Here is a 21,713-nt window from a genome sequence, read left to right on the forward strand (position 1 = left end):
GAGCGTACTTATATTACACCTAGGCTTGTCTTACAGACCACTTTAGGTGGTTCCAACTCATGTGCAGGTATAGTTAGTGAGATGGAGATTTGAGCTCTAGATTCAGCCGTACAGGTCACGTTAGGTGACTCCGGCTGACAGATTACATGGCATTGATTTTTTATTACCTGAGCACTTGCATTTTACTTCGAGGTTTTGACATGGCATATTTCGGAGCATGATTTATATATATGTATATTCTATTTTTCTGGGAAGTATACAGGTTTTACGGCGAAGGGTTAGAATCTTGTTTATGAAATGGTTTTTGAAAAGCTTTGTTTTTGCCCACTCACACTTTCTGTTTTGCGCCCCTCCAGGTTCTAGTTGGCTAGCACTTTTGGTGGCTTCCCTGAGGATTTCTTCGGCATATCTGATAGATTATTACCAGTGTAGGACCACCTACGGGTGTGCTTTTGTAGTGTCGTTTTCTCCCGGACTGCATTAGGTCTTCGTGCTTTGAACTTTGGTTTTCACACTTACGCTTGCACATGTATGTTATTACTTTGTGTAAAGCTGGTTTTTATTTATTCATACTATTATTATTATTATTTTATTAGCAACCGCACTGTGCACATGGTTATGTCACTTCCACGTGACGGCCAGCATGCCCTAATCTCGATCGGGGTGTGTCATGATGACTGTGAAAATTTTGAAAAATGCTACTTGCAGAGAAGCAATCCTTATGTGTCAACTAGGAATTGACTTTCTATGAGACTATTGGCTAGTTTAATTGTAAGTCGGCATATGTTTTGGTATACTTGAGATCATTTTGTTAATGGAGGTGCCATGGTGGGGAGCTGTTGAAAAGGAGTAGGCTTTAGGATGATGAAGGTGGTGCTGGTTTTGTTTGTTTGTTTTTATCTAATTTAAATTAGGATAAAAAGGAAATTAAAACTAAATAAAAGAAAATGGGGTGTATTCGTAACATTGTGGGGGTGTCAATAAAAAAGGCCTGTATTTATTTTCAAATTTGTCCTTTTACGTATAGGTTTTATTTTTGTTTCCTTTGCCGGGATATTAGTTATGAATTATTGGTAATTAATTTAGTCAACAACATTATCTCCTTTTTAATTCAAAATTATCTCTGTTTGTTTCCTTATTCCTCCAAAAGTAGATATTATTTTTTTAATTTACACCACGATTTTTAAATAATACTCATTTTTTTTCTTCATATTTTTGGTCAATAAAATTAACTTTCTCTTCTTTTTCTTTGGGTACATTTTCTTGTTCACCCACTACCGTTTTTTTTTTTTTTTTTTTTTGAAAAGAAACCATAGTGGTTTTATTTATAACTAGGAAGAAGGCATACAATCTTTAAGGAGGATATCTGCCAATAAATCTAGAGGTTCCTCAAACCAACAAAAATTGAAATTGGAAATTAAAGCCAATTTGGTCATACGATGTGTTGTGACATTAACGGATCTACGGATATGATATACTCGAGAGAAAACAAAGCCCATACTTACTTTAATGTCCTCAATCAACACATCAGCGCCCGAGGATCTCCTCCTTCAGACTTCCAATTGCTTGAACTATTTGTAAAGCATCACTCTCCAATAATACCTGCTGCCAATGCCGATTTAATGCCCAGCAAACACCATCCCGAGCAGCTAAAAGCTCAATCATCTTGGGGTTTGTCACGTGTGATATTTTATGATCGAAACCTCCAGCATAGCTACCAGCTTCGTTACGAAAAACCACACCGACACCCCCAGCATCCGTGGCAGCACAGAAAGAACCACCAACATTGATTTTTGATCCATCTTGGGAAATGAGGGGACCATCGAGCCGGATAATGTAGAGGTTTAGGTTGAGAAGCAGGTTTGGCTTTCTGGAATTCGTTCAGATGATGGCTAGTCAAACCCTAACGTATTTCCGACTGATTGATGACTCAATGTTTGATGCAGTACTGAGACTAAATATTTAAATCGATGAATGCCGGCCTGTGTTTTATTAGGGGCCATGCTGAATTTTTTTTTTTTTTTCATGCAATATTTTACTCTTAGCTACATTAGGCAGAAAAATGAATTTGAACCGAACATAATAGATTAAAGAAAATAGCATTAATCATCGTAGCAATCCACCCGTGCCATATATTTAATTTGATTAATTTGGTCCCTTGTACTCATAACAAAGCGCATTGGTGGCAATTTTACTTCTTTGTTTTCTGGGTTACTTGCACAAGATACACAAGAACTATAGCAACTTAATTGGCCCCTTCCTTGAATATTTTATTCATTGCATTTTCCTTGGGAGAGACATGGTAATTAATTTATATCATCTCTTCATTCATCCATCGTTTTTGTAGCCAGAAAGAAAAATAATAATGAGTAATGCAAGGGGAGCAACTTTTTAAACCAAATTTGCAAATCAGGTGATGTGTCATCGATAAAAAATAAGCATGTTAATCAACACTTAAGTATACTGTCTCTGACATTCGGACGACCTGTGCAAATTTAATGAAAAGGGCTTCCTTATTTAAGATTTTTTTTTTTTTTAAAATACATTCATACATAATCCAAGAATCAATATTCAAACTTAATTGAAATCAGCATCTCACTCTTACTAGCTGAATAATTCTGATTGCATGAAATCATCATGATTTAGGGTTCATACATGAAAAAGTGGAGCATGACTGGAAGAGAGATATGGAAATACGTTTGTGTTTGTGGAAGAAAGTAATACACAAGTTAATTTTTTATTATTAAAGGAAAGTGGAAGAAAATAACACAAGTGTTTTTATTGCTAAAGAAATGTAGAAAGTTAATATATTAAGTAGATGCTTCATTTAATCAATTGTAATATAGATAAAATCATATGATGATGATTTTTTGTTTTTCAGTTAAAACATTTTCATTAGAAAATTTATACTCATATGTAATGTATAGGAGGATAAAAAAAATTTTGGGGCCCTCAGAAATTTAGGGCCCTACCTTGTGCAACTGCACCGTTTGCACATCCCAAACGCCCTCTCTATTAAAAAAAATAATTCAATAATCAACTACGTTGTACTATTTACAAAATAATATAGTTTGAATAGATAGTCTACCTAACATTATCTAAAATGAATTAGTCAAAGTTCTTCTGATTATTTTCTATTTTTCTTTCTCAAACTTTTCTACGTTGATTAATGAAAAATCTAAACAAATTTTCACACACAAGACTATCGAATCGAAGTCTTATTGTCATAAAAAAGATATTACCACGTATTTTCACATCATATAAACGGATACAACTACTAAAAAAATATAATTAACCCAATTCACAAGGTTCATGTAGGATAATTGTAAACACCATATCATGATTTAAAAAACAGATAATATCCCTTGTCCATGGAATAATTGTTGTTTCGAAAGATAAGCATATATTAGGTTCACGTAAAACAGGAAAATTAAGATAGCTAGTGTGCAGAAAAATTAGAATCTGACTGTTTCGAGTGCAATTTCCCCTCTCTGATAGCATTCGTAGTTAATACGACCATAATTCTTGACATTTTTGTACAATCTCGGCCTTGTCTCGTCGATCAAGTCCTCGACCGGACCAATCTCGGTTTCAGGATCGGGTTCATTGAACAAAGCAACTGATAGCCTCATAATCTCTCCATTTGTCACCACCCTGTGCATGGGGCTCTTGTAAATACCATTACTCATGATCTGCATCTGATCACCAAGATTAAGAACGATAGCATGAGGAACAATGGGGACTCTAACCCATTTTTCATCTATCAAAACTTGAAGGCCTTCCACATCCTTGTCTTGTAAGAGACATGTCACGCCGGACCTATCCGTGTGAGGCTTGACGCCGAGGACGAGGTCAGATCTCGAGCACGGAGGATAGAAGTTGAACCTTGCTTGCATCAGGGATTGGTCTCCAAACAGCTGCTTTGCAAAGCTGTTATCTTCCAAATTCAACGACTTTGCCATTGCCTTGAACACAATACCCATCATCAACTTTACCTTCGTTGCATATTCATGTAACATCTCTCTGAAAATTATACACACATTCATAGATATGTTATATATTAATCTGTAGATTTTGTCCAATTATATCAAAGTGACACTCGCAACTTGCTTCAACGAATACCATATCCCTTTAGCATCTTTCTACAAATTATAATATTCTTTTATTTGAACGTTAATTTACGGATTTTTCATCAATTATAAAGAAATGGAGAAATTTTTAGGGTGTTGGGAAAATAGCCTGCTACACAAAGTGTAATAATATAATTGGTTTAAATATTTTCAAATTTCCAACTAACTGTATAATTACACTTGATGAACCAAGCTGTATTTTTGACACACTAAAAAATCTCTGCAAGATGTGTCCATAGTAGACTAGTTATATAATCCTCAAGGCAGGCAATAGTAATGCAAACCTTAAAGTGTACGGACGTACCCAAAATCATTTGGATTTTGAGGCCAAAGATGAAGCCTTCTTTGGTTTTCTGGGAAGACCCTGAGAGTGAGACGATAGGACCAGTCAAGAACTTGCTTTTCCGATACTACGACATCGTTCCCATATCCTTCGGCTCCGCCATGAACTGCGCGGGAGTATTTTTCCTTCTCTTCTACTGGAAGTGCAAAGAATTGTTTTGCTGCTTCACGTACCTTGTCAAGAAGTGAATCCGAAATCCCATGGCCTATTGCCTGAATTCATTAATCCATCATGAATATATATATTGAATTCCATTAGTTCAGTTAATCAGATATGAACTTGTTTATCCATAATCCGTCGAATTTCATCAAAGAAAAAACATCAGATTAACAGATCGAATCAAATTATGTTCTTTGGATTGGATTGGATTAGATTGGATAAGATGTATTCTAGTCCGATTCGTTTACTTGTCTAACATGGTAACATGGAGAATACAAGGACAACAAAATATACTTTAACATATAGTACCAAGAAAAAGAAAATGGAAACCTGGAAGCATCCTGCCGAGCTGAGTGCTGATCTGAGTATCTGTAGCTCATGATTTTCTGCTTGTTCGGAATATTGAGGAGATGATGGGGAGAAGAGACTGATATCAATGATGGGGATTTCATCAGCCAATGGTGGAGAAGAATCTATGGATCCAAACCTACTTTCTTTAACAATATATTCAGCAGGTGGCTGCTCACCATTCATAGACATTTCTTGGACATTGGCCATGGCCATTTTCTCTCTGTCAATCTGTGACCGATATTAATCCACTGCTGGGGAATATACATACATACATACATACATACATATATATATATACGTGTGTGTGTGTATACACAAATACACACAAGCTCAAATAATTTACTCAAAATTTATTTTCCACGATAATCATGCTTGGTCACCCATAAGCTTAAATAATTATCTGTCCAAATTTATATGGTTTGGTCCCGTCTACTCATAACAAAGCACGTGCAGATCAACTTTTACGTCGTTATTTTAAGGAAACTTGCGCGAGAAAGACGAAGGATTCCAGCAACTAAGCCCTTTCATTAGCATATTTTATTTATCACATTTTCCACCGGAAAGCTCATAATAATATAAATAATCAATATCTCCGCATATTCGCAGAAAACAGCAGACAGTCCTCCATATTTATATATGGCTTCTTCCAAATTCAAGTATGTTGACAAGTAAAGCGGTGGCCGGGCAGTTGACCAGACCCTATCACATACCGAAGCAAGAGCTGTGACGGCTTACCCGGAAAATTTCATTACTGTCACCCCCAAATGCTATTACCTTTTTGCTAAGCACATGAATGCTTGATCGAGAAAAGCAAGCAAAGAAGCCAATCAAGATATGATATATAAGTCATATCATTGTATTAACTGAAATCTTTTTTGCATAAACAAAAAAAAAAAAAAAAAAATCTGATTATGGGTTGTAAAGCAATATATTATGAGTTGTAAAGCAATATAAACGGAAGGGTGATTCCTGTTGAAGCATCTACTCGTGGCGGTGCCGTTAAGGGGGTGCAGGGCGGACAATTTCAAAGCAGACTCCCTATTTATTAGATAGAGAAGATCATCAAGATTTCGTGATTTGTTGCCGAACTTATTCCAACTTGGAACCACGTGCATCTAAAACACCTTTTATTAATATCAATGTAGTTGTATGTAAACCTAGAAAATTCATATAGTAATTAAAAAATTGAGTTAACCCGCATCACCCACCAAAAATTAGTTTACCTACTATACGAATCAAATTCACCATACTTGAAAATTAAAAGACAAAAAAGTAAAATTTAGTACCGAACTCGTTATTTGTGATCTACTTGATGGTGGGTACCAGATAAGTAAAATCCCTCACTCATCTTTTACCTTCTTTTTATTAAACATTTGTTCCTTTTCAAACTTTAATCAAGCCGCTTTGACTAAAGGTCATGTCACCATATTTGTTTTTATTTTATTTATATGGAACTTTTGTTTTTTTTTTAAACCAAAATGCCATATATTATTTTCAAATTTGTCCTTTTAGTTATAGGTTTTACTAGAAGAAACAACCTGCATAATCTATTGATAATTTTTTATCTCACCAATACTTTCCCAACCAAACATATTTTATGTTGAAGCCTAGGCAAACACAACAGAATCAAGAGGCACAAATAATGGCCAAACAACCTGTACAAAATTTTTAGAACCATAGAAAGACAAACAGTACCGATTCAAATAATAAACACACATAGTTAACCTACCAATTCATTATTCATGCCCAATTTGTTAAAAATATGAATAAAAACTAATCACAACACATTCTTCAGCAGGTCCTCTCATTCCTTCCCAAAAACTATAAACAAATTTTAACCAACGTTAAATTTTAAATTTTCCCAAATTCGAATCACTTTTCTAATCTCTCCCGAAAAACAATAAACACATTTTAATTCAACATTCATGAATGAGTGCTCAAACCGGGAAAAAAAACAAAAGGAGAAAAAACATACCAAAAAATAACAGGACCACCGGAGCTGTTCGCAAATCTGTGATCGACCTACCAAGCAACGAAAACGTAAAATACCCTCTTAGCCACAAAAATCCTAACAGAGGACCACAACTAGTCCAAAACAAAATTATTAGAGCTTCATCCAATTCAACAAAAATACATAACAAAAACTGCAAGACAACACTTATAAAACATACCTCGGTTGTATTAAGTTTATTTCCCAACGATCTAAAGACAGCCAACGCTCAACGACCGAAAGGCAGCCGCCGCTCAAGCAGAGAAGAAAACAGGAGGACATTCCAATCAATCAATGACGGTTTCAATGATGGTGAAGAAAATAGACTCCTATCAAGGGAGCCGGCTGACCGGAATTAGCATCAAGACGAAAGACAAGACATTAACGTTCGGAAAAGAGAATAGTATTTAATTAAGCTACCCAAAAAGTAGGTACAGACCCAAAATCATTTGGAATTTGTGGCCAAAGATGAAGCTTCCTTTGATCTTGTGGAAAGACCTTGAGGATGAGACGGTAGGAACAGTCAAGAAATTGTTTGTCGGAGACTATGACATCATTACCGTATCCCTCGAAGACACCGTCAATTGTTCGGGAGTATTTCTACTTCTCTTCCACTGGAAGTGCAAAGGGAAGCGTGTATGTTGTCACACTCCCTGCCTCCCAAAGATGCCTAAAAGACGGGCCAGAGCGACAATTTTCTTTCTCAAAATTTTCTCCTTCGATTGACAAAAAATCTAAACAAATTTCCACACGCAAGAATTTATTGAATCGAAGTCCTATCATCATAAACAAGATAGTTACTACATATTTTCACATCATATCATCAGTAAATTGGTAAATTGATAGAGTAACGGATAGAACTACTACAAAAACAAGATAACTAATAAAGTAAATTAATAATGTTCCTCATAACCAATCCACTAGGTAGAATATATTTTTTTTTTTAATTTTTAATATCATTAAGGGAAGGAAGGGGAGATTTGAAAGTATTACAATAACTTAGGAGATGTGGAGCTTCAAACTCGAGATGTATAGATATAAACTCAATACTCTATCCACTAGGATATTAGACCACATGCATTCACTAAGTAGAATATACTATATAGTACAAAATATATTAGGTTACTTAAAACTTTAAAAGATACCTAGTGAGTAGAACAAATTAGATTCTGACTGTTTCGAGTGCAATTTCCCCTCTATAATAGCTTTCGGAGTTGATAGAAGCATAATTCGTGACACTCTTGTACAACCTCGGCCTTGTCTCGTCGATCAAGTCCTCGACCGGACCAATCTCGGTTTCAGGATCGGGTTCATTGAACAAAGCAACAGATAATCTCATCCTCTCTGCATTTGTCACCACTCTGTGCATGGCGCTCTTGTAAATCCCATTACTCATGATCTGCATCTGATCACCGAGATTAAGAACGATAGCATGAGGAAGAATGGGGACACTAACCCATTTTTCATCTATCAATACTTGAAGGCCTTCCACATCCTTGTCTTGCAAGAGACATGTCACACCGGACCTATCCGTGTGAGGCTTGACGCCGAGGACAGAGGTCAGATCTCGAGCACGGAGGATAGAAGTTGAACCTTGCTTGCATCAGAGATTGGTCTCCAAACAGCTGCTTTGCAAAGCTGTTATCTTCCAAATTCAACGACTTTGCCATTGCCTTGAACACAATACCTATCATCAACTTTACCTCCGTTGCATATTCATGTAGCATCTCTCTGCAAATTATACACACATTCATAATGTGTTGTATATTAATCTATGGATTTTGTCCAATTATATCAAGGTGACAGTCGCAACTTGCTTCAACGAATACCATATCCCTTTAGCATCTTTCTACAAATTATAATATTCTCTTATTTGAACGTTAATTTACAGATTTTTTGTCAATTATCAAGATGTGAAGAAATTTTTTAAAGTGCCAGGAACATGGCTTGCTACACAAAGTATAATAAAATAATTGGTTCAAAATATTTGTTCAAATTTAAAACTAATTGTATAATTACACCTTGATGTACCGAGCTGTATTTGTGATACACTGAAAAATCTCTGCAAGATGTGTCCATAGTAGACTAGCTATATAATCCTCAAGGCAGGCAATGGTAATGCAAATCCTAAAGTGTACGGACGTACCCAAAATCATTTGGCCTTAGGCCAAAGATGAAGCCTTCTTTGGTTTTCTGGGAAGACCCTGAGAGTGAGACGACAGGACCAGTCAAGAACTTGCTTTTCCGATACTACGACATCGTTCCGATTATCCTTCGACGCCGCCATGAACTGCGCGGGGGTATTTTTCCTTCTCTTCTACTGGAAGTGCAAAGAATTGTTTTGCTGCTTCACGTACCTTGTCAAGAAGTGAATCCGAAATCCCATGGCCTATTGCCTGAATTCATTAATCCATCATGAATATATATATATATATATATTGTATTCCATTAGTTTAGTTAATCAGATATGAACTTGTTTATCCATAATCCGTCGGATTTCATCAACGAAAAAACATCAGATTATCAGATCGGATCAAATTATGTTCTTTTTTGGATTGGATTGGATTAGATTGGATAATATGTAGTCTAGTCCGAACATGGAGAATGCAAGGACAATAAAATATACTTTAACATATAGTATAATAGTACCAAGAAAAAGAAAATGGAGTTGATATAACCTGGAAGCATCCTGCTTATCTGAATTTCTGTAGCTCATGATTCTCTGCTTGTTCAGAATATTGAGGAGATGATGGGGAGAAGAGACCGATATCAATGATGGGAATTTGATCAGCCAATGTTGGGGAAGAATCTATCGATCCAAACCTGCATTCCTTAACAATATATTCAGCAGGTGGCTGCTCACCATATTCATAGACATTTCTTGAACATTGGTCATGGCCATTTTGTCTCTGTCAATCTGCGATCGATATTAATCCACTGGTGGTGAACATATATAGATATACATATATTACATATGTACATACACACACACACACACAAGCTTAAGTAATTTTTCTACTCAAAATTTATATGATTTGGTTCCTTCTACTCACAACAAAGCACACGCAGATCAACTTTCATTAGCATATTTTATTCATCACATTTTCCACCGGAAAGCTCTGACAATATAATAATCAATATCTATGCATCTTCGCAGAAAACAACAGATATGGCTTTCTTCCAAATTCAACTATGTTATAAGCTCCTTTATTCTGAAGTAATGCTTTTCTTATTTTTAAGTTCGAATCCTCCTTTTTCATCCACAAAAGATCAAATAAATATTCAGTTAGACAATCTAGCTCGCATAAAAGAGAAGAAAATTCATATTGTAAATAGATAATTGAGTTAACCCACGTTTCCCACCGAAAACTAGTTTACATACTAAATGACCAATTTCCCACACTTGAAAACTAAGATACAAAAGTGGAATTAGTATCGAATTCGCTATTTGCGAAATACCTGTTGGTGAGTAATATAGGTCCACTCCATTTTCTCACAATAGACTGATATATATAATTTGACATCGAACTCGCTATTTATAAGAATTGAACCTACAAACTCCTATTTATATATAAAAGAATACTAATAAACAATAGTACTAGTACTAGAGGCACTTATTATGTAATTTTAGTTACCAAGTTTCATCCCCGCATGACCCTCTACCACAGTTGGGCTCAGGTGAATAGAATTGAAGAAGGGTTGGATTTTTTGACAATTAACATCCTTGGACCTTTCAAATTCCTCGTACGACCCAAACAAATTTCAGAGTCCCAAATTCGCGGGAGTTGAGTCGGGACCCAATTCCGCGGGCCCCACCAGAAAATTCCCCAAATTCAAAACAAATCCTGAGCCACAAACCAATCCGTTCCGTGGCCCAAAAATTCCCCCAACTCTTCAGCACCACCAGCAGCAAGCAGTAGCTCGCTTCCTCACTCCTCTTCTCCTCCTCCTCCTCCTCTTCCTTCTCCTCCAAATTTTACAGAAACCAAATTGAAATTTGCCACCTTTTAGTCACGGTTAGATACGCACGGAAATGGCGAAGCTCACGCTCAGAGCCGAGTGCTCCTCCTGCTTATTTTCACACAGCACAAGCTCACAATCTCCCCTCTCCTCACCCAGACGACGTCGTTTGCTTCGGTTTCCTCCGAAGAACAACTTGGAGTTGAGAGTGATTTGTAGCATTCAGGAGAGGGAAAGCGTCAGGGAAACCAAGAGGGTTAATGGGCTACCGGTGGATAAGGTCCAACGGGCGGGTTCGGGTTCTGGGTCGGATTCTGAGGGGGAATTGAGTCAGGAGAGCGGGTCTGGGGAGGTGGGTTTTGATTGGGATTGGCCGCCGTGGAAGAACGTACCTCAGAGGTACAAGCTCATTGGGACTACTTCGCTTGCCTTTGTCATCTGCAACATGGATAAGGTAGTTCTGTGGCTCTGCTGGCTCTGTTTTTATTTCTCGCTTAGGCATTCATCGAACAAGTTATGTGCTTGAAATTTTCAGCTTAAACTTTGATGCTTTTGTGGTGAAAAGGAAAGAACTTTGATGCAAAAATGCAATTGGACGTAGATTTTGGGTTGTGGGTTAACTACGTTTTGGCTTTAAACGAATTAAGTTTGTTCCCTTGGCATGCGGGATTGATTAAGTTTGATTTTGGGTGTTTGATTGACAGGTGAACCTGAGTATTTCTATAATTCCAATGTCTCACCAGTTTGGATGGAGTTCATCCGAGGCGGGATTGGTTCAATCGTCGTTCTTTTGGGGGTATGCATTGAGTCAGTTGCCCGGAGGTTGGCTTGCCAAGATATTTAGTGGGAGGTTTGTTTTTTGGAAGCTCATTTCAAGTTTTTATTATGTTACTTATTTATTTACACGTAGACCCATGCAGTTCATCCGTGGCGGGATTGGTTCAATCCCCAAATGCTTGTTTATTGATCTTTTGGCCGGGACAGATAAGCCATGTTTATCTATCATTTTCTTCTAATGCAGAAAAGTTCTTGAGTTTGGAGTGTTAACTTGGTCCTTGGCTACGGGACTTGTCCCTCTTGTTGCTGGATTTACACCTGGTTTAGTTTTGTCCAGAATTTTGGTACGCTCATCTATGACATATTCTATTTTCTACGGATTCTTGTAAATCAGTTCAACTTTGTTTAGCCTTTTGTTTTCGTGCTTGATTTCCAACTTATTGTTGGTTTGAGTATCAAACCTACCTGTTACTTACTGAGAGCTCTTTTCTTTGAAGTACAGGTAGGAATTGGAGAAGGCGTTTCCCCATCCGCCGCAACTGACCTTATTGCCAGGCATGTATGACATTCATATATTTAGTTTGGTCCATCGTAGATTCATAGGTGGTGTTCATGAAGCATTATTTTGTTCAAATTCAGGTTGTCTAGTGGATCCAATTTCTTGGTGTTTGAGAACCCTAGTAATCGTTTACCGGATGCAGGACAATACCTTTGGAAGAGCGTTCACGGGCTGTTGCATTTGTCTTTGGTGGTCTGAGTGTAGGAAGTGTTGCAGGGTATGTTGCATGGATAAGATTCAAAGAAGATTTGGTTTTCTTATGTCTATATTCGTTGTGTACTCCACGTTGATTGATGCCCATTTGTAACTTTGAACTTCTTGCAGGTTTCTTCTGGCTCCTCCCCTTATCCAAAATCTGGGGTGGGAATCTGTATTTTACATATTTTCCTCTTTGGGGATTGCTTGGTAAGTAGCGGTTTCAAACACCTCAGAATTAGTGGTCTCCTTTCTTTTTGCTGAAGAATTAATTCCCTTAACTTCTTCTGGTCCAATGTGAAAACTTATTTATTTGTTTATATCAATATGCCAGGAACAAAAACAATATTCTGTTTCCTTTTTTTCGATTTTCTGCCAAGTACCAACCTTCTGTCATGATTAATTATAGAAGAACTTACTTGGCCAATTTATTGTTAATAGCTCTCTTTTTTTGCTCTTTTCTTTTAGAAAAATATGAAATGTTATAAATACTGAAGTCTCGCAATATGCTCATGTTGTTTCCCAATATATATGTCTTGAAGGTATCTGGGTTTTCAGTTTCTTGAAGGACAAGCCTCATGGGTTGGTGAATCAATTCCACGTGAGCATTTTATGCCTTATTCATTATCCTTGTTTATTTGGAGAAAGCTTACTTATTTTCATGTAAAAATGCACAGTTGATTACTTATCCGAAGATAAAGTTGGCTAGTAAATCAGAGGTCAATTTAGTATTAAGGGCCTGTTTCTTTGAGTAGCCAATGCCTTCCGGTCATTATCTTTTTTGTTAAGGAAAAACTGTTTGGTTTCAGATTCGGAATCATGAGATAGCTTCATAATACTCAATTCTTTTCCTTCATGAATATTAATGCTTGACAAGGCACCACTATTGTTTGTGCCTATCATTTCTCTCGTATTGTTCTTCACTACATTGTCTCTCTTTCTGATGCAACTAGTACCATTTTGCTAATGTCTGAGCAATCACAATTGTTGCCACAGTTACACTGATCACTACCATTTCCAAAGACATATACACCATTCTATCACTGTATATTCCCGTTCATGCATGACAAAAAAATTTGTCGCATTGCATTGACTCTGCCAAAGACTATTTATTTATTTGTACAAAGCATACTTCACAAGAAAAATTGTACTTGATCTTGATAACGATTTGTCAATACTTCAAGTCATGGATAGTGTGGTAAGTTGGTAACTATACCAGATGCTGTTGGCAAGGTCATCAATATTCAAGCATATGTTTGTGCCTTATTTTTCACGTACCAAATTTCTTGCATAGTGATGATTCCTTTTATTCTCTTGGAAATACTTGATAGGGTCCGAATCAACAGATGTGAAGAAAACATGGAGTACCGAAGAATTGGGTGACTTGTTGAAGGTGTGATTCTTTTTTCTGTTGTATGTGTGACTTGGGGCAATGCTGGTGTTAACGAGGAAAATGCTCACAATTAAGTGACGAATGTTAAACTTTATTGTTGTCATTAGACTAATTCAGAAAATAACTGAAACCTTTTGATTTATATCATTGCTTTTAAGTTTTATCATAGTTTACATAGCGATTACTGTGTAGTAATTTGGTTTCTTACTTGCTTTTATTTAATAGGATGTACCATGGAAAGCATTTTTCCAAAGTCCAGCTGTATGGGCAATGATCTATGCTCATTTTTGTGGAAGCTGGGGTCATTATACTTGCCTAGCGTGGCTTCCCACCTATTTTAGGTAATTCATGCAGAATTTTTTCTTTGTATAATGATTAGGAGGTATGCTTTTCCTTCGTTTGTCTATTTAACGAATGTAAGTTGTGGGGACACTTTGCCAACAGTGGTGACCGTAACTTAGTCTGGGAAATAGAAGGAAAACGAAAAGTACTAGATTAACTTAAGGTCATTTATAAGTTATCTAATCTTTTTTTGATAAGAATGTTTGTAAGGTTTGGTATCTGAGGCAAGTATATTATTTTCTATGCAGTGAGGAGCTGAACCTGAATTTGACAGAAGCTGCATGGGTAAGTCTAGACTTATTTCAACGAGTATGCCCATCAAAGCATTATATTTCTTCGTACGGTTTTATCAATTTATAAAGCTATTCAGTTACATGATACCAAGGGGTTTCTATTTGTTTCAGGTCTCTATCCTTCCTCCATTGGCTTCGATCTTTGTGACCAGCATTGCATCACAATTTGCTGATAGCTTGATTTCTAGTGGAGTTCAAACCACTACGGTAAGAAGATTTCAGATTGAGCTACTCTGTTGTATATGATGGAATCAGAAAACTCCATCTGGAAGAAACTCTTTAGGTTTTTCCAAAAGATGAAGAATGCCCTCAACAGTTTTCTCAAGTTTATGGATATGTTTCTGTTAAGTTGTTTATTTAATTGCTACTTTTACCTGTGAAATACATAATAAACTTGTGACGTTCATAATATGAGTTTTGCATCATTCCTTAACTTGCTTAAGGTAATTTTTGCACTTAGACACTCTTAATGTTTCTGATGTCCTTGTTTTGTACATGTAGGTCCGAAAAGTTTGCCAAACAATTGCCTTTTTATCTCCTGCAGCTTGCATGACTCTTTCATCTCTTGATCTAGGGTTGCCGCATTGGGAAGTTGTTGGGATTCTCACTGGTGGTTTAGCCCTCTCAAGCTTTGCCTTGTCAGGTACAAATCAATCGAAATTGAAGCTTGATTTTGGAGGTTGGTGGATAGAATTGTTCTTCTCCTACGCTGCAAAGTCATAATATATTCAAACGTGCAGGATTGTATTGTACCCATCAAGACATGTCACCCGAATATGCGAGCATACTTTTGGTATGTAAAGTACACATGAATTTTTATTACTGTGCTGGAAGCCTGGAAGATGCTATGGAGCGTCCTATTTTTGTTTATATCCTATCTCTTCCCTTTGCTTGATTATTAATCAACTTAAATTCAAATCCATATCGTATGCATCTTTGTTAGGATTTTTAGTGATATGCACCTTCATTCTGGTGTGAAGGGTGGGTGGTGGAAGTTTGTGTTGTGTCGTTTTATCAATCGACCTGCATGATTGAATTCACTGGTCTGACTTATCTTGGTAGTTCTTGTCTTGGACATTTCTTGACGTAATTTACTCGTGAATCTAAGAGCTGTATGCAGTTCATCTCCTTTTGGACTTGATATACATGAGTATCAATCAAAAATACGTCAATACATTTTCTTAAAATCAAACAGACCCAGATATAAATTCAGTTGATTTGACGGATTCAAATTTGCCACTCAGGGTATTACCAACACTGTTGGGGCGGTACCTGGAATAATAGGCGTTGCCCTCACCGGCTTTCTTCTTGATTCCACTCATTCATGGAGTGTAAGTAGCCTCTGTTAGTGCTTGTCAACTTTTTACCACCTTCAATAGCTTACATCCTTTAATTACTTCGTCTTAACTGATTCACTTACGTGTTATGCAGATATCATTGTTCATCCCATCAATATTTTTCTACCTGACTGGTACAGTCGTTTGGTTGGTGTTCGCCAGCAGTAAGCCTCAAACCTTTTCGAAGAGAGACTGACCTTTTTTGTAGTTCAGTCTTTTTCTCTTGAATGATGCCTTCCAAATAGCGGGATTCGTCATTCAGTGTATAACTAGTGTCACCTGTGTTCGGAAATTAGCTAGTATTCACCATTTGGTTCTTTCTGTACATCTAGAACAAGGCTGCTGCACATGTATATGTAATCTTCCATGACATACACATTTTTGTTGTTGTAATCTCGAATAAGTGTTCTTGGTTAGCCCCCAAACAACGACGGGTGGAATCTGATATTGTACAGCTGTTTTAACAGTTCACAACTTCACTTGGTATAAATATGTTCCAAAAGGTCAGATGTTTTTGTCAACATTTGAATTGGTTCCGATATTTGGTGAGTGGAGATCCAAACACAGGACTTCAGGTGCAAAAGTAACTGCTTAAGCTACTTTTAAGAATAGAACAGTATAAAGATGGAGGATGAAAATTGAATTGTATTCTCTCTTATTGACACAATGTTAACGATTACACTTTCAGCATTGCCTACCTGCAAGCAGGGGGAACTACGTATGGTATGTGAGCAAATACAATTGAGGATGGACCGACCAAAATTGGTTCCGATGCATTTACATACACAGGGTTTAAGCTAGGAATGATCCCGGATGAATCTACGCGCAAAGCGTTTCCATTGAGCAGCATGGTTTGGCTTTGTATATTTCCGTCCTTCGGTGTTAGATGGTATTCTTCTCTTTCTGTTGAACTTCTGGGACCCTGTTGGAGCTTGGTCACATGTGATCTATGAGGCTTGTGTGATTTGTGTTTATGTCGCAGAGTCCAGGTAGTGTTGAAGGCAACTCTGGCCTCGGCCGTGGTGGTATTGTGCAGGTTGATCAGTAGCACCGTAATCCCTTTCTGTTAAGATGAAATCGCAATTAGCTCAGGAAACAAAGAGTGCTGATTGTTGTCTTTCGTTATATTGAAGCTGCGGTTTAGACTTACAGATTGTTTTGCGCAGTGTGCGTAAGCACGTATCTTTTTTGGTCCAGAAAAGCTCGTTGCCAGGACATTTCTTCCCATCAACCGATGCCAAAGCAGAGCACTGGCACGGAGAAAGCCAGGATAAAGCATCATGTGTGTTAAAATGTTGTCTAAAATCGGCTTCTAAGGTAGTTAAGATCGGTATGTAGTTACCTGTAATAGTCGGGATTAGGCTCGAAGGTAGTAGTGTTGAGTAAACCGTAGTTTCCTCCAATCAATGTCTGTCTGCAGTAGGTTTTTGTATCGTAAGATGCTGACATACCGAGCTGATCCAAATACCTGTTTGAAACATCGAAAATATGACCCGTGCTAGAATTCAAACAAGAGAACGAAAGAAGATGCTTTAGATGTTATGGCCAAGTTACCAGAAACTATATACAAATGTATTGGAGACAAGATGGCGACCGCTGTTGTAAGCACCTCCAGCTTCCCCAACCCACGCAGCTGCTGAAGTTGCAGAACGCTTTAGGATGCCTTGGAGGTTGCTGAATGTGCTAGAAATACGATCAAGAACAGATGGATCGAGAATCTTTTCAATAAGGTGCTCATCAACCCCTGAGAATACAAAGACAAAGATTTCTTATCAGTTAAGAAGCTGGGAAATGGGAATTAAACCGAAAAACAGGATGTTTTGCAATGTGTTTGTTCAATCAGTTGTACCTGGCCCTAGATTATATATATGGTGAGTGACAACGTCTAAGGATGTGGTGGTTTTATCTGTGTAGTCTTTGAACCAGTTTGCATCGAAAAATCCTCCTGGCGATAGGATCAGCGGCTTTGGTTCGACGCCCTTGTAGATGTCTTGTACTATCTTCTTCAGAGCAGTTGTATCGGATACATACTGACTCGCCGAGACTGTTGTTCCGATTCCATGTCCGCACAATTCATTTCCTGGCCAAGAATTGAAACACACTCAGTTTTTTCTAGACAAGTACGTTATAACTTTTGTGACCTTATTCAACGACACTTTGGTGCGAAAAGCGTTCTTACCAAGCTCCCAACCATGTACGGTGTAGTTGTTTTTGACGCTGTAACGGATGAAAGACTCCGAATTGGTGTAGTCCCAATCTCCAGTTGCAGTACCGTTCGAATTAATTGCTCGTCCGGTGAGAGCATTTAATCCGAAGATAATCTTAGCCCTGAAGAGATCGTCAATCGGATAATGTTACGTGCTCTTGTTTTCAAAAATCTAAACTTTAATCAAGCAGCAGAAGGAAGAGAGATTATATTCTTTTACCCTGCTTTCTGAAAAAAGGAGCTTAATTCATCCCATCTATTCATAGGCAAGCAGCCCTGAGTGAAACCAAACATCTCAGAAGTGCTTTTTTGAAAAGCATCACAGCTTTGCTTGTTATCTGGTGTAGCATATATCACCTTATCTTGCAATGTGCCACCCAATCTAAGTTTCAATGGTGAGAAAGCTGCACAATTAGCAGAGAATTAAGCAAGTTTTTCGACTCTTATTTATAAACACCGGATCGAAAACCGAGTTTTTCTAATGGAGTCAAGAAATTCCTACCCTTTATAGCATTTAACAAGATAGTGTTGTTTAGATCCTGCACAATAATTATCACACAAATATCAGAAAGCATTATAAATGCTAAAAAATATGAACAAAAACACTGAACAAAGATAGATTTCGGATATTTTGGAATCATAAATTGGCAAAAACTCATAGAAATTCATAAGAAAAAAGTAAATTTTAAGACTTGTGGATCAGTTTAATTGTGAAAACCCCAGAAAACAACCTGTTTCAATAGAACAGTTTATTTATTTATTTTTGTGTGTTTTTTTAACTAAAACACACAGAAAATGGAATCAGAGGATATAAACTTTTAAAAAATCCAAAGACATAAAAAGATTTATGATTTGTGATTATTTACAAATCTAAAGAAAAACATATGAAGGTGTAGGTGATCTAGAGAGAGAGACATTATGTATATGTGTATGTATATGTAAATGTGTGTGTGTGTGTGTGTGTGTGTGTGTGTATTACCAGATTGAGGAGAGAAGCACGACCCCAGCTGCATGTACCATAGTCGCATTTCTCAGGTGGCCACCAATCAAGAGTTGCACAAATAAAATCGTCGTCGATTTTGGCAATGGCGTCTCTGCCATTGATGCGGACTGTACCTTCCACACCTCCTCCTCCAAACCCCACCTTCGAATTTACAGTACAAACCAACAAACTAAAAGAAACCCAGAAAATGAATCCCATTTGCAAGATATCAGAACCCATCTGCAACAAGATCTCTCTCTCTCTGTCTCTAAGTTTTTCTTTCTGTAGCTCTTGTGTTTATATATAAATGGAGGAGGAGGAGGAGGAGGGGGAGGAGGGGGAATCCATGAAAGAAAAAGTGAAGAGCTGAGATTACTGAAAATTTGCCAAAAGTGAAGGTGTTTTGTAACAGAGGAGAGAGAGAGAGAGAGAGAGAGAGAGAGAGAGAGAGAGAGAGAGAGATGAATTAACAGTTTAAAGAGAGATATCTGCAATTTGCTATAATTGTGTTACAAAGATAGAAAAAAGGCATATAATACGTACAACAAACTATTGGGAAACCACGTCAAGAGAAATCTACTCACGACATTGGTCTCCTTCCTCTCTGACTATGACCCTATTTTTATTATTATCATTAATTCCAAGTTGTTCTTTCTTTACCGACAAATTACAGAAGAGACATTTTTTATATGATTCTAAGATGTGTTTTTGCGTCCGTGTCAATATATAATTTGCATGCAAACATACATATAAAGGTGCAATAATCAAGTGCTCAAGATTACTAATATATTTACAAAATACTTTACTTCTTATATGTAAAGTAAGAGAACCACAGTTACGTACATAAACTTTGATTTATATAAAGCCAGTAATTTAACGACGTAAAATTTGACTCATTACACGTAAAAGAGCTGCGGAATGTTGATTGTTTTTATTTATATATGGCTTTCGTTTTAGATGAGCATAAAGCATGGGAATTAACTATATAGTATGTAATAAAGGTGCTAATGTTAGAGGTGGGGTTGGAAGTTGCTTGCAAGTTGCTAAGTGGGTCCATGAGTTTGCTTTCCAAATTGAAAGGTACAAAAGTTTTTTTGTGTGTTTACAACACGGCTTAGCATATCAAATGTTATAATATAAGTGATTGATTAAATGATTAGTTATGATACTTAATATACCAGATTATGTTTTCGGCAAATTAAAAATCTCTCGGAAGGTACAAAGATTGGCCTTTACCAAAAGAAAATCATGAAAGGGTAGAAATATGCCTGGTTTTACTGTTTGACAGCGGCGCCCAGCCACCCACCTGGTCTTGATTTTTGGATTCTTAACGTGCACTTCGCTCGGGGTTTGAAAAAAGATCATTATTTTATATTTGTATTTCATTTGGCAAAACTAATAGTAATTAGGGTAAAAGCGATTAGGGTTTTTATTTTATGGAAAACTGATTAGGGTTTTTGAATAAAAATCGAAACAAGCACGTTTTATCAACTGTCGTGAAAAACCCAGTTTGACGTGAATATCGCATGCATGTATGAATGTTGATGCATTTAATTCAATAACAATTTGGTACAGAAATTAATTTGGGTTAAAAAAACAACAGAAAACAATTGAGGTTTTTCTTTACCAAAAATAGGAAAAAGAGGTCGACATGAGCACTTTTTATTATGAAAAGATCCGCAAAAAAAATTAGAGAAATAGAATTAACTAACCCCAACGCAAAGCATGCAAATATGTAATAAAATACCATTTGTGATTATTTAATTTCTTATTTCTCGCAATCTAAACTTTCATTGGAGACTCTCTCTTCTTATTGAGAGATTTTTCAGTGTGTCGCAATCTAAACTTTCATTCGGAACACGGCCCAGTAAATTATGTGTCATAATACAATTAGTTGAAAACTTGAAAAAAAATTCAACTATTTGTATTATGACACATAGTGTACCGGACTGTAGTATCCCACATCGCCCGTGAGGGCGTGGTCTTTGGGCCTTATATATCCATACCCAGAGCTTTAACTTCAGAGAGGCCTTTTGTGGACTACGGTCCACAAGAACAAAACCGTGCGGTAGCTGGGTGGCTGCGACATAGTCCAGACCCAGAATGCCAAAGCGGACAATATCCGAGAGGTTGGAGTCTGGGATGTGACAATTTGGTATCAGAGCCAGACTCACGGTCGTGGTGTGCCGACGAGGACGTCGGACTCCCTAAGGGGGGTGGATTGTAGTATCCCACATCGCCCGTGAGGGCGTGGTCTTTGGGCCTTATATATCCATGCCCAGAGCTTTAACTTCAGAGAGGCCTTTTGTGGACTACGGTCCACAAGAACAAAACCGTGCGGTAGCTGGGTGGCTGCGACATAGTCCAGACCCAGAATGCCAAAGCGGACAATATCCGAGAGGTTGGAGTCTGGGATGTGACACGGACCGTATGTCCGGCACACTAAAGAATATATCTTGCTCTCCTTATGTTTCCCAATCGAATACTTGATTTTGATAATGTGATAGTTTATTTAAAGTATAATGCTAGGGAGACCATATATTTAAATCATATTTTGTAAATCATATGACGTGATTGATGGTGATTGGATTAATGTTAAAGTAGTGATTAACGTCCTTATCTTTTATTGGTGATACATCTCATGATTTGATTACTGTTATTTGAAGGATCCAATGGTGGAATCGAAGCATTGAATT

At 37.2% G+C, this 21,713-nt stretch overlaps 3 protein-coding genes and 1 pseudogene across 6 annotated transcripts; 1 reads left to right on the forward strand and 3 right to left on the reverse strand.

Moving 5' to 3' along the window:
- Positions 1–3,315: 3,315 nt before the first annotated feature.
- On the reverse strand, positions 3,316–7,252 carry LOC137748671 (codeine O-demethylase). Of its 4 annotated transcripts, none has more exons than XM_088690085.1 (5): positions 7,155–7,249; positions 6,959–7,005; positions 4,963–5,211; positions 4,435–4,685; positions 3,316–4,023 (listed from the first exon to the last, which is right to left on the reverse strand). In XM_088690085.1, the coding sequence occupies exons 3-5, from the start codon at positions 5,194–5,196 to the stop codon at positions 3,456–3,458; spliced, it is 1,053 nt and encodes a 350-aa protein (XP_088546211.1). In that variant the 5' UTR covers positions 5,197–5,211; positions 6,959–7,005; positions 7,155–7,249; the 3' UTR covers positions 3,316–3,455. The 4 variants fall into 4 exon arrangements, with proteins under 4 accessions (XP_088546211.1, XP_068344941.2, XP_088546212.1 ...); XM_068488840.2 differs by having other exon boundaries at positions 6,959–7,068; XM_088690086.1 differs by lacking the exon at positions 6,959–7,005 and having other exon boundaries at positions 7,155–7,252.
- Positions 7,253–8,120: 868 nt separating this feature from the next.
- LOC137746646 (protein LATERAL BRANCHING OXIDOREDUCTASE 1-like) lies at positions 8,121–10,462 on the reverse strand (annotated as a pseudogene).
- A 370-nt stretch (positions 10,463–10,832) lies between these two features.
- LOC137748673 (putative anion transporter 6, chloroplastic) lies at positions 10,833–16,336 on the forward strand. Its single transcript, XM_068488842.2, has 15 exons — positions 10,833–11,387; positions 11,638–11,783; positions 11,955–12,054; positions 12,213–12,265; positions 12,412–12,486; positions 12,594–12,674; positions 13,007–13,065; positions 13,796–13,857; positions 14,083–14,198; positions 14,448–14,484; positions 14,604–14,699; positions 14,994–15,135; positions 15,233–15,285; positions 15,737–15,823; positions 15,924–16,336. The coding sequence occupies exons 1-15, from the start codon at positions 11,007–11,009 to the stop codon at positions 16,023–16,025; spliced, it is 1,590 nt and encodes a 529-aa protein (XP_068344943.2). The 5' UTR covers positions 10,833–11,006; the 3' UTR covers positions 16,026–16,336.
- Positions 16,337–16,461: 125 nt separating this feature from the next.
- Positions 16,462–19,972, reverse strand: LOC137748672 (heparanase-like protein 3). The gene is made up of 9 exons (XM_068488841.2): positions 19,015–19,972; positions 18,538–18,574; positions 18,256–18,439; positions 18,009–18,157; positions 17,679–17,909; positions 17,384–17,573; positions 17,172–17,297; positions 16,980–17,079; positions 16,462–16,892 (listed from the first exon to the last, which is right to left on the reverse strand). Exons 1-9 carry the CDS (start codon positions 19,255–19,257, stop codon positions 16,524–16,526), a joined length of 1,629 nt encoding a protein of 542 aa, XP_068344942.2. The 5' UTR covers positions 19,258–19,972; the 3' UTR covers positions 16,462–16,523.
- Between the last annotated feature and the right edge of the window lie 1,741 nt (positions 19,973–21,713).

Source organism: Pyrus communis, chromosome 2 (assembly GCF_041283825.1).
Source record: "Pyrus communis isolate YQ-2024b chromosome 2, ASM4128382v1, whole genome shotgun sequence".
Taxonomy (NCBI): domain Eukaryota; kingdom Viridiplantae; phylum Streptophyta; class Magnoliopsida; order Rosales; family Rosaceae; genus Pyrus; species Pyrus communis.